At 44.3% G+C, this 12,509-nt stretch overlaps 1 protein-coding gene across 1 annotated transcript in view; it reads left to right on the top strand.

The window, feature by feature from the left end:
- Window positions 1-12,252, top strand: part of LOC110295182 — a 362,990-nt gene extending 350,738 nt beyond the window's left edge. Inside the window, exon 3 of the mRNA XM_021163664.2 lies at window positions 10,087-12,252. Coding sequence (XP_021019323.1) covers window positions 10,087-10,272 — 186 coding nt within the window. The 3' untranslated portion in view covers window positions 10,273-12,252. The remainder of the gene's footprint in view (window positions 1-10,086) is intronic.
- Window positions 12,253-12,509: the final 257 nt, after the last annotated feature.

The raw sequence follows: 12,509 nt of genomic DNA, 5'->3' as shown, positions 1-12,509 counted from the left end.
CTAAGTACACAACGAAGATGCCTTTTGCTAGAAAAGCACCTACAAGCCAAGATTCTTAATCAGCAGTGGAGGCCCATTCTCTGAGTTTCACAGCTGAATTAGAATAAACAACAACAACAACAAAACCTTTCCAGGGCTCAATTGCTGTTTCCCATCGAGAGCACAGTTCTCACATTCTTTAACAGACATTTCCACAATGCAGAAGTCATCTTGAAGATGATTCATTCTATCGCAGGGATGCTGAAGGAAAGCTTACTGCCTATCCTGGATACTGCAGACTGGAGACCTCTGAACAGTATTGTGGGGTTGCTCATTTTCCCAGTGGTGTAACAACTGTCTCCTCCGGTGCAGGAGGCCTTCCCCAGCGTGGGATGGGAACATGCTTTCTTGCACGCAGCTGAGGCAAACTACAAAATGCTTGGAGATGCTCAGCTTCTGGAATTCATCAAGATCTCAGCTGTCCCCATTCTGAAGGCTGCAGTGAACTCCAGGGCACAGCAACTGGTCCTCGCGTGTGGCGGATACATATTCACATCAGCCCAAGTTGCAAACGTGACAACCACCCAAGAGGAGCAGAGGCTTTGCTCTGACTTCTGCTGTGATTCCGAGGGCACGGCTATCACGTCACCTCAAGGCTGATTAATTACACGATTTGCATCTGGCAAATTTATGCTAAATTGTAAGCAGCAGGCAGCTAGCGATGCTGGAAGCATTTGCACAATAGTAATTTTTAGAGAGGGGCTGGCTTGTGAAACAATGTAATTAAATAAGCTAGATAGGGAAAATATTTTCCCTCTTCTCATTGCTCTGTTCTGCATTTCCCACCAAGCTAAGAAAAGCCTTTTTCTTAGAGATTGACCCTAACTACTGATGTGTGAGTGGACTCCAGGGCTGTCTTTTGATGTGACGTGACAGGCAAAGATGACTTCTCGGTATCAAATCTAGTCAGTTTCTCACATCTCCTTCTTGTGTGATCCATTTTGGAACCATCGAGACTTAAGAACTGAGGGAAATGCCATCCAAGGAAGGGGCCCTCTGCATCTGAATAAAGTGACCCTGAAGCGTTTACCACGGGTCATAGATCAGGACCGCCTCATGCCAGTCAAACACTGAAAAATAGCTAGCAAGTCAGAAACAGCTCTCAAACTCACCAACCAAACATCATCTGAGCACATCAGTCTTAGATCCTATAGCATCCTTACCTGTTAAATCAAGGCAGCATCGGATATGGCCACTCCCATTCAGTATTTAAAAAAGAAAGAAACTAAAAGTTAGTTGCAAATCGAATCATCTGAATTGTGTGTATACCATGAAAACTGCATCTTTCAGGAAGGAGCCGAGTGTTGATCCCTTGTGTTCCCTTCTGACTTGGTAATGATTTAGGGACACAAAATATTTTATGGGCACGAGTTGCTGCTGTTACCTAAGATTTTACCATTGTTAGCCATCAAGCTCAGAAAGTGCCACTGTCTACTAAACAATTGCTCTGCTATGCCAAAACATGTCAAAATTAATTCCAATGAGACAACACAGTCTAACCCTAAAAACCTAAAAAAAAAAAAACCCTTTACTGAAGTGGAGATAAATTCCAGAGCTTTGAGGGCTTTCTCTGCTGCCAAAGGCCAGGGATCTCTGGTTCATCAAAGCAACATACAACAAAGTCTGAGGATGCCATTAACCTTAGTCAAGGACAAGACTGATGGTGCCCAGCTCTGACCTCCCAGGAAGCCTGGCTACTGTGTCCACAAAGTAGGATGCGCGAGATCAAAGGCATTCTGTTCTGGTAGCTAAAGAGATAGCGAACCACTCCCTCTTTAAAAGCCCCCTGCCTGAATAAATCAAAGTATACAGGGGAAAAAATACCCTTATCTCCAGTGTAAGGATTTTTGAAATACTGTTGAATCCCTACTTGGGGAATTTTTTTACCAGAGCCACATCTTTATTTCTGATTACATTTCTATAATGTATCCAACATTTAGTTTTTGTTGATTTTTTCCCTTAATTACTTCTAGTAAAAGATATTGGGTTTGCTCCAAATGTCTTAACTGCTAGGGTGGCTGCAAGGTGCTGTCTCCCAGAGTCACCAAGCTCTGGAAGAGGAAAAGGCATCCAAGCTGCAGGAAGTAATCAGGGCCCTTCTGGAAGGATTGGCTGGGCTGTGCCTAGGCATTGTGCCCTTATTCAGCCTGTCAGCAACCAACTGAGCCCACTTAATCCTAGACACAAAAGAACTTTTTAGGGGGCCTAGGGGAGGCCTGTATTATGTGGAACTGATGTTAACTCTTAAATTCCTTAGAAATTACATAGTAATCCTGAGCAGGCTTTTGCCTAATGCACAGGAGGACAATTAAGGCATCCTTCATGATGCTGTGTACAGAGCTGTCTGTCTTTCCCTACTTCCTGCATCCAAGAATCTATGTAAATGGAATGTGAGTAGCAGCCAAAATTACCTACTTTAGAAACAGAGGGTCCCCTGAAAATGGAAGCCCATTAGTATTATTTCCCTTTTTGAAAAAAAAAAAGTCGTATTGGAGTATAAAAGTTCACGACTATTTTCAGTTTTCATTATCTTGGCATTGTATAAATACAAATACATTTTCGAAATCAAGTGTCTCAGCTGACTGGAGCGATCACAGAGATCTCTAAGGAGGGATGCTCTGCAGGACGGGACCACAGAAGGATATGAATAGCCTCAGGTGGAAACTACAGTCACCTTACATATTGAATGGAAAATGGATCCACTGAGGGACGTGAGGGGTAGGTGCTGGGAGGTTGAGGAAGGTTGGGTTGGCTTGGCTTCCGGATGAGTGAAGACCACAAAGGCTCTGTGGAAGGAGAGGAGTAAAGGAAGGAGTAAAGGAAGGAGAGTAAGTAACATGCGGTAAGAGTTGGGAATAACAGGAAGAACCCAGTCAAGAAGGGGCTGTGGATCAAGACAAGGCTTGAGCCTGCATTGGAGCAAGTAGGAGACTTCTGAAGTGTTTGGTTTGAGCAGGAAGAAAATAGAACACCATCGTGGGAGGATCACAACTCACTTTATTTTTAAAAAGATCCGGCATGCTGTGGAGAAAAGATCTGCACGGAGCGACGACACAGGATCTTTTACAAACCACGGAACAGAGTCAGAAGAATGCAGAGGGCTGGAAGTGCAGGTCGCTGGTCCTGTGACACTTGCTTTCGGGGGTTCTCCTAACCCTCAGGACTGGAGTTTCTTTCCCCCATATCCTTGCAGAGCCTGACTTGCTGCATTGCATGCACCAATGACCTTGTTCCCTGAGCATCATCGGCACCTCCACTTTGAGCATGGGAACGTTTAAAGCCTGGAAAAGTATAGTGTCTTAAGTTAAAGTCCTTCATGCAGGCGATGGTGGAGCCGGGGGTGGGGCTATGAGAAGGGAAGGAGAAGGAACCAGGATAAAATAAACTATAAATGAGCGTAATGGGTACTGGAGAGACAAGAGGAAATTTTAGCTGTGGCTGAAGGTTGAATGAAGGAAATGAGTTAAATCCATTCAAATGCACGACATTTATGTGCATAAAGTGATGCATTTAAATGGTGGTGGGTGTTCTGTGTGCCATTTACTGCTGTTGTTGGTCTGTCTCTCCCCAAACAGAGCACCTGGCTATACTCTTTTCATGTGTTTCCCCTCTCTTAGGATCCTGCCCAGGGTCTGTCTTGTTTCTCTTACTGTCTGACCACCTAGAAACCTGACAATGGCCGTTCCCACTCCAACTGTCCTTCACCCCGTGTGTGTGTGTGTGTGTGTGTGTGTGTGTGTGTGTGTGTGTATGTGTACAAATGAGTTATATGGGAGGGGGGGTAGTCTGATGAATCTCACGGTCTGACTGACCATGTGTTACAGGCTGGGTCGATTCCTTCTGAGGGCAGCTTGTTCCTGATTGTCCCTGATGTTTTACAGTCTCTCCTCTATTTATACGTGTAACAAAAAAATCTCTTTTTTTCATAAAGATAATAGTCCCAGCTTCGGAACATAGAAATGAGACGATTCTGGGGCTTTGGAGTGATAGGACTTTGGAGATGATGTAGTTCAAGCACAGGTCTTCTTCCCAGTCATAACCTTACCCCTGGCCCTGCATTTCTGCATCTCTCCCTCCATTCTCCTCTTCCCTCCCCTGGAAGCACTGTTGAGCAATCCAGACCTGGGCTTGTTAGCATCACTCTGCTGGCATCTTGTTGAGGATGAAGCTGAACCCTGGTGACCTATGGCAACGAGACAGAATTGTTTCTTCCCGCGTGCTATGCTCTCATGCTTGAACAGACAACTTCTTACTTTCATTTCTCCTTTTGCTTTTCTGAACTCCTAGAGAATTTGAGTTCATGCTGAAATAAATGGCCTGTGATTTAACTAACACATGCTTCATTTTGACATTCTGAAGAGCTGTGTCATTTGTGTGCCTCTCTTTTGGGATATATCAGGGATTGTTTATTGCTTCAGGCATCTTGCATTATTGGACCTCCTGAAAAACATTATATACAATGAAACCCCAAAGAGGTTTCATATCAACCAAGCATCAAAGCCGGTTTTCAAAGCCAGCCTCTCAGGGCAGAAGGACTTTTCTCAGGGCAGTATGCTTTTCACTGTGTTGTATGTTTCTCACTTGGGGGGAGGGGGGGGCTTCCCAGAGACAGACATACTTATTCTAGTAGAATTGGCTGTTGTAGACTTGTCCATGTACTGGTTAACTCATGTTTTACTACTCTTACAAAATATTTTAAATATTTGTTTACTGTATAGGCTTTGTATAAGTTCTAATAGATTTATGTTTAAAATTGTGATGAGTGTATTGAACATTTTAAAATTTTGAAGTAAACATATCTACCTAAAATATTAGTAAATGCCTGAATAACTCATTTGTAACTTTCACAACTTTTATCATTTTTATAAATTTTACTCAGACATTTTAATAAGCTGCTATATTATGCAGCTTATAAATAGATATGTAAAAATTCTCTCTAAACTTAGCACAGAAGTAAATCACAGTACCTAGAAAATCATTGATGATTGACAACAGAGGGGGAAATCTATGCATTAAATTATAGTGAGAACTCCTATATAGCTGCTATTTAACCAGGAAAGGTGACAAGGGAGAGTCACAGCAAAGCCTATTTGATTAGCATGAGCCCATAGGAGTTTTATTTGAGTGTTGGTTTATTTGTGAGGCTGAGTTTCAGTTTAAATCCTCCAAGTGAGGCCCTGTGTGATGTATATACTATTTTACATTTGGGGAAACTGAGGCTTAACGAGGTCCAGTCACTCACTCATTACTTGACTTACTAATATGTTGAAGTTGGAGTTTGGCCTCAAGTTTCTATGATCATCATTTCCACTGTAGCACACGCTTAGGCAATTATAGGCCAGAGATACAGTCAGCAGTTACTCATTGAGACCAGGGACATACTGGATAAAAAAAAGCACTTGAAACCAAGGAAGCCATAAAAGAGGACACTGGTCATCTGACACTGAGTTACTTAACCTCTGAGGCCCACAGTGTGTTCATCTGTAAACGTGAGAATAATTATGGTATTATGTATGTGTGTGTGTGGTTTTGCTACTTAAAAAAAGAGATGATGTATGTATGTCATAATAGATATGCACATGCCTCTCGTATATTAGAGACAGCTCTGTGAATTGATCAAGCCCTTGTGAAAAGTTATAAGCTAATAATAAATAGCAAGAGCTGTAAACATGTTTATGTCTTTGGTCCAAGAGTTCTACTTTGGGGAATATAGCTTAAAGAAATTATTCAAAACACAGATAGAAAAGAGCAGTTTTAATTACAGGGGAGGAAACGAGATATATATATATATATATATATATATATATATATATATATGTACATATACATATATATACACATATATATACCTGAAGATATCAAAGCACAGGCTACACTATTTTTTGAACTTTTTATTTATTCTTTGTGAATTTCCCATCATGCACCCCAATCCTACTCATCCCTCCAGCCCTCCATATTTTTCCTCCCCCCTTGCAACCTCCCCCCACCAAACAAAACAAAACAATCTCTCCATGGAAGCCAGGGTGTGTCTCACAGTATACCCTTTTGCCCAGTGCTTTGCTTGCAAATATTCCCCTCAGTGAGTCATTGGTCTGGTTTGAGATCTCTGCCACACTATCAATACTGGATCCTCATAGGAACTCCTCTTGGATATCCTGTTGTTGCCCTGCGTCCTCCAGATCCTGCATCTTTGGTTCTGGAGGAGCAGCTGTTTATAGGGTAGCCTATAGTTACTACGTGTTAACAATCCAGGCGCAATAAAAACGTTGGAAATGCGCACCATGGGATGGGACATAGGTACAAGGATCTGCCTCACTGTAGTGCGCTCTCTTACACACGTGTGCATTTGGATCAAGGCTGGCAGGAAGCACACACACAGGAGTGAGCCATGTTGCTGACGTCTCTTTCAGCAAGGCCTATTTTAATGTTCTATGTGATGGCAGCTTTGTGGTAGGTGCAGGCATTGAGGACATCCACAAAGCATGGTAGAAGGCCAAGGGCACTTCAAAATTCACTGTAAAATGGACATTTATATGCAAAAAAAAATGTAGCTTTTTGTTTCAGAGAAACGAGGACCAAGGGAGATACAGGGGGAAAAAATGCATAGACTGGACAGGTTTGACAGGGTTGGGCCTGGGAAACCTAAAAGTCAGGATGTTTTCTACGTTGACTCCCCTCCCCTGTCTGCTCAGAAGCTTGTGATAATAATAACCAAAGAGGGAGGAGGTGATGTTGCAGGGAGCACACAGTTCACTCGAGTTCAGCCAGACTGTACTCGTGTGGAGCAAACATGAGGGCGTCTAGTCAAGCCCCAGTGAGTCAACCCGTAGCGTCCCTCCACCCTCCCCTCCTCCTTCCCCAAGGACACCTCACTGTATCTGTGTGTTTGACCTTTCCAAGGAAGTGACAGCAGCTGGCTTGGCAGGGAGGGAAGGAGGGAGGGGCAGATCGAGCCGCAGTTATCTTTCATATCTGGATGCAGGTGCTAGCTCCCTGCTCTTCATCCAGAGCATTGGAAATGTCACAGCTCCCTCTTAGGTACCAGGGAGCTGTGTGCTCCGTGGCTCTGACGCAATGTGAGGGGCAACTACACTAAGATGCTCTCCTGGCAGTTCCTTATGAGCACTGACACTCTACCTACACAACGTACCCCGTGCTTGCTCCTGATTTAAAAAACCAAAAGTATCAGGGTGAAGTTACAGGAACGGTAACCCTTGATCGAATCTGCTTCTATGACAAAGAAAGCTGTAAGGTTTCCACCCAGCCTGGAGGTGTTGAGAAGAGGACGAGGGGAGGGGGCGGGGGTGGGGGGAGCCGATGGCCTTAAATAGCCATGTCTTAAACAGAGTTTTAAAACAAGGTTCTGGTTCCAGAGGGAAGTTTAAGATCCAGTGACAACTCTTAAGCAAATGTGAGCACATCCCCTGTTCACCCAGCTGGGAAACCCCAGATGATCCCCGTCCTCCTTCAAAACCCAGGGTCATCTCTCGGTACAAAGAGCCACTTGTATATTTCCGACTCCAGGACAAACGTGAACGTTCACAACCCCAGCTGAAGCTCTTTCACGCTTTGCTCTCCTGGAGAAGCCCTCTCAGAAAGTTAGCTGCCACAAAACCCCCTTGGGGACTGCTGACTTTCACAGCTCCTTGGGAGCACTCTGAGTTTATCCTGGGAAGAGATGAGGTGATAATTGCTTTCACTTTGGAGGGGTCTGGAGGACAGTCAGTTCCGCCTGGGCAGGTGGGGGCGGAGCTGGAGCATAAGCATCTCTCTGTTCCTCTCTTTATTCCATCCATCTTAGGTATTCCCATTCCCATATTCAGCAATCAGTGAGTTGGAGGGGGTCCGGGCAACCACTGTTAAGAGCTACCTAAGCACTTGACCACTGAAGAGACAAGGAAACTGAGAAAAGCCTGAAATGAGAGAGGTAATGAGAGAGAGAAGAGGAGGCCTTTTAGTTGTTGCTACATGTCCGTCACTAATATACACGTTGCCTGTGAACTCATGGAAGCCAGAGTCATATTTTCCTACCAAACAATCAATTCATAGGTAAGAACTCTGTGTGTCCAGAATGCGCTGTTGTCTTAGTCTCAAGCATACCCAGGGCAAAGGTAGCAAGGGAATGTTTGGCCTGCAGCAAACCAGGCTGCTCAAGCCCCTAAGAAAGCTAGTTCCTACGTTGCTATAGCAACTGGAGGAGCCTCAGACAGAAGGGCAGAGTTCTTCAGATTCATCTACTGCTTTCCAACAGATTGACTTCTTCCAAGCCCAGTCATGTTTCCCAATCATCAACACAGCAAGTGTTAGCTTCATTAAAAAGAATAATGAGGGTAACAACAGTTTCTGTCTGAAGTTGATACGTCTGGGCCTTTTCTCTAGTGCTACTGAATGTCTTTTTATCTCTGGAAGGTGGAAGTTGTACCGTGATGCTTTAGGATCCTATAGAACTGACATTCACACATTTGCCAACAATATGGTTGGGGCTTGCGCCAGTGAGGTTTGACGGTAATTACACTTTGATGGCTGGAACATGACCTGTGAAATGAGTTGCTGGTCTCTGTTAACTCCTAATGGACATCAAGCCACGTCCCTTGGAATCCGAGCACTACCCCTTCTCTCCAGCCCCTGAAGTTGGAGTTTGGCATGATTTCTCATGAGGGGAAATTGCAGAGCCTCCGTCTAAGCAATTATGCTTTGCCTTTCTGGGCAGCAGAAATCTATACAATTAGTCTCAAAATACTCTGTGAGATGTGTGTAAATAACACAAACCGTATTTACAGGCAGGGCCACCCTGGCAGAGAGCACGTTGTCTGGCCTAGTAGGGTGAAGGGAAGGTAATTAGTAGCAGCAGGAGGAAAAATTCCAAACCACTGGAAAAAAAAAACTTTCTTTACCTCAAGAAACACAGCCAATTAAGGAACAGCAGGGGATGGAGATGTGTCAATATTTGCTGATTTATTATTAAAGTTCATTTTTATTTTATGGGGTGTGCTGATATGTTTGGGTCTTTTTTTCATTAACAAGTCTCTTGATGTCCTTTCTAACAATACCAAGAGAGGGTGATAAATTCCTGCATTGAGAAAGGGGAGGTGGGATTGGAGACAGACCTAAGAATATACTGTGGAAATTCATAAAGACATGAAAGGTTTCAGTTGGTTAAAGAAAAGTTTCCTTAGGAGGAGAAAGCACATCTATACTGTGGAAGACCGGTGCTAGATGCTGAAAGACACAAGAAAAGTTCGGCTCAATTCTTGTCCTTGGTGGTCCACACTTCCAGTGGAATACAGTAACATGTTCTCTAATAGTACGGTGGGGTGGGACCTGCGGTAGGGAGAAACTTATTCTGCTTTCCTGTGCAGTGGTCAGTGCTTCCTTGAGAATTTGAACAGGATGGGTGGGGTCCCTTCAGCATCTTCCCAGGCAGATATGTGGAGAAACGGTAGTAAGGACCACAAGTAACGGTATAATAATAGTCATAGGAAAACTACTGGGGCTTACGACAGTCACATTGAACAGCGTGGCTTGGGGTTTATGACATTTGTTTTAAAAAGCTGATGCTCAGACTAAAAAAGTCAGTGGGGAGCTCTTCCGTGGCTTCTGAGCAACAGTCAAGAGCTTTGGAAATTCTGCCACACTGAACTTTAAAAATAAAATAAAATAAAATAAAATAAAACAAATCCAAGATTTCCCTGCACTGTTTTGTAGGAGATGAAATTGGAGTCTTGGACTCTGACCTACGTTCTAGAAAGATCCCTTAACAGATAAAGCAGAAATATTCGGAGTTCCTGTCAACGTGTATCTCTGAATTCTTTCTCCACGTAGTAAGTGGTTTTGTAACATACCCCTGTGCAAGGTTAAATGGATTTGCACAGACAACAGCCTGAAGGAGCCCTGTGGAAAAAAAAAACTGCTGGCTCAGGTATTTCAATGACACCCATTACATTTAGTGCTGGAGGCAAGATTTTGAATGGCAGGGAGAGGGTTATAGTCTGCAGGGAAGAAGCCTCCATAGCCTGAAATCTCTTCTCTGTCTTCTGTCCTCTGCAGGAGCAGCAATGGAAGCCCGTGTACTGCAGCCTCGCTGCCATGTGCCTTTCCAACCCTCTCCTTGAGAAGCCAGGAGGCAAAGTAAGACTGCTTCTGTGTCTTGTTGCATGGTGTCATTGGAGCGAAACGGCCTCATTTGTTTTTTGTCTTGCGGTATCGGGAGAATTTATCAAGTCCATTTCATAAGAATACTTGTTAGAGATTCTGAACTTGAAAGCCTTGGTTGGCACTAGTGAAATTTGCCCTTGGCAAAATGTTGAGCATGACAAACACTGTAGGGAGCACCCCTGGCCTCAGCCACTGCCTGCCCTTCCATCCCAGCGAAGCTCCCCCTCCTCCTCCAGTCTCCTGAGCCTCCTCATCCATTAGGACCTGTTAGAAGGACAATGGTACACTTACAGTCACCACATCTCGGCGTGATGTTCACACACAGTTCTCTGTTTTAAAACATTTGTTATTCGAGCCACTTTGTAGCGTAAAGACGTTGCCTCAAAATTGTGTCTGTGTTTACCCGCTGCTGTTCTGGACTTGAAACCAGACCCTTCCAGGGGCAGGAGCAACGGGAAGAGTGGAGGCTTCCTAGAGTTGTGCTCGTTAGATTCAAATCAAAGCTCTGATCTCCACTGGTTCTAGATTTTGTGCAAGTTCCTTGATAAGAGGGACATCATCTAGCAGGCCTGCTTTAGGGGTCGTCACAGTGGCGGACTCCTTTAATACAAATCCGCAAAGAACGTGTTTCTTTAAACCCGTCTTGTTCTATGTTTCTCCAAGAATTGGACGGGTTATAAAAATGAGTTGATCGAATGAAATGAAAGGCTAAATAGAAAATCTGGGCAAAGCAAGTCTCCAAATGGCTTAACTGGAGGAACTGGAAGAGGGGCAACCCACTTCAAAAAGGTGGAGAGAACTGTACTGCACTTTCTAGGCACCACTTCACATGAGGAGCATGGTGCACCTGCTTTGTCACAGCCTGTCTGTCTTTGGCTGTTGAGATACATCTATAGGTTACCACAATCCAGTGCCTAGGATGAAGTGTAGTCTCTTGGAAAGGAAAAATCAAAAACAAAAGCAAATAAAAACTCTTCACATGGGTCTCTCATTGATGCATATGGGCAGTGGAGGTCTCTCTCCCCGTCCAACTCTGGGTAACCTTGCCCGAGCTGTGCATCCTACCCAGGGAGTTGTCTGCACTGTGAAATCCCCGATGAGGAAGCCGCCTGTTTGGTCAGCAGTCCTGACATTGAGCAGGCGTGGCAGGGAACAAGCCAAGCTTCCTGAGACCGTGTTTGCTCAGTGTTCAGTGAGGGTCTGTACTTCCCCTCTGCTGACTTCAGTTCAGTGAAAGGAGTTTCATTTATCCCAATGATAAAACAAAGAAAATACTGCTCAGAGGTCACAAACTGCATTAACAACCATTCCAGCACCCGTTGCTTCACCAAGCTGCTGCCCCTTCCAGTCATAGACTCTCACTAAACCACCACTCTGCCTCTGGTGTGGGAGCTTGGCCATCTTCAAGGATGAGGTCTGAAGTTGATGCACCTCAAAGAGGTCTCGCTTGACCAACTGGCACGGAATCAAGCCCAGTACGGCCATTCTCGGTTCAATGACAAGATCTCTGTGTGTGCGTGTGTCTTTGACTTCCACATCTACTATGTGTAGCTAGCAGGTAGATTTCTGTGTTTTCCCCAAAACTGTTGAGTTAAGATGGATCCCACTGGACATTTTTTGTTCTCTCTTTTCTCATAGCCCTGGCACCTGGGCTTAATACAGTTGTTGGAAACTACCCTAGCAAATTTACCTGTCAATCACTCTGATATCCTCGTGCCTGGTGGGGGTGTGGGGAGGAGGGGTACATGACCTTGAAAGCAGAGCTCAGCCTTCATCTACAGGAGCCAAGGGAAGACATTGGGTGGGAGCTGTTGGCACTGATGTAACATGGATCTGCTCAGAATCCAGCAGGCTTTTCTCACTGCAAAAAACATAAACAGAACAAAATGACAACAACCAAAACTTTCCTGTGGGTGAATGACTGATACCTAGACCTGGATGGCCCCTCAACCACCAAAGGAAGCTGTCCCAGTCAATTCAGGACCAACGCTTCCTTAGTGGAGAGAAAGGAAGGTCTTAAAACTTCCAGCAGAGAATTCCAGTGTGAGTTCATAATAGGGGAAAAGAAAAAGAATATTTGGGAGCCAACTCTAGTCAACCAGCCAAAAGGATAAGTCTTTTCCTTAATGGTTGTGATTGGAGTAAAACAAGGACAATGGAGCCTAAGTAAGAAAGAGAAGTCAGAAGAGACACTGTAGGCAGCAGGCAAACAAGCCCTAAACATGCCGTTATTCATTCACACATAAAGAAGAGTTGAGTGTTTTATTTTTTTTTTTTACAGACTTGGAGTCAGTGCCTTTTGGGTGAAGCATACA

The sequence above is a fragment of the Mus caroli genome, chromosome 5 (genome assembly GCF_900094665.2).
Source record: "Mus caroli chromosome 5, CAROLI_EIJ_v1.1, whole genome shotgun sequence".
In the NCBI taxonomy this organism is placed as follows: Eukaryota; Metazoa; Chordata; class Mammalia; order Rodentia; family Muridae; genus Mus; species Mus caroli.
This window is presented reverse-complemented; position numbering and strand designations above follow the sequence as displayed.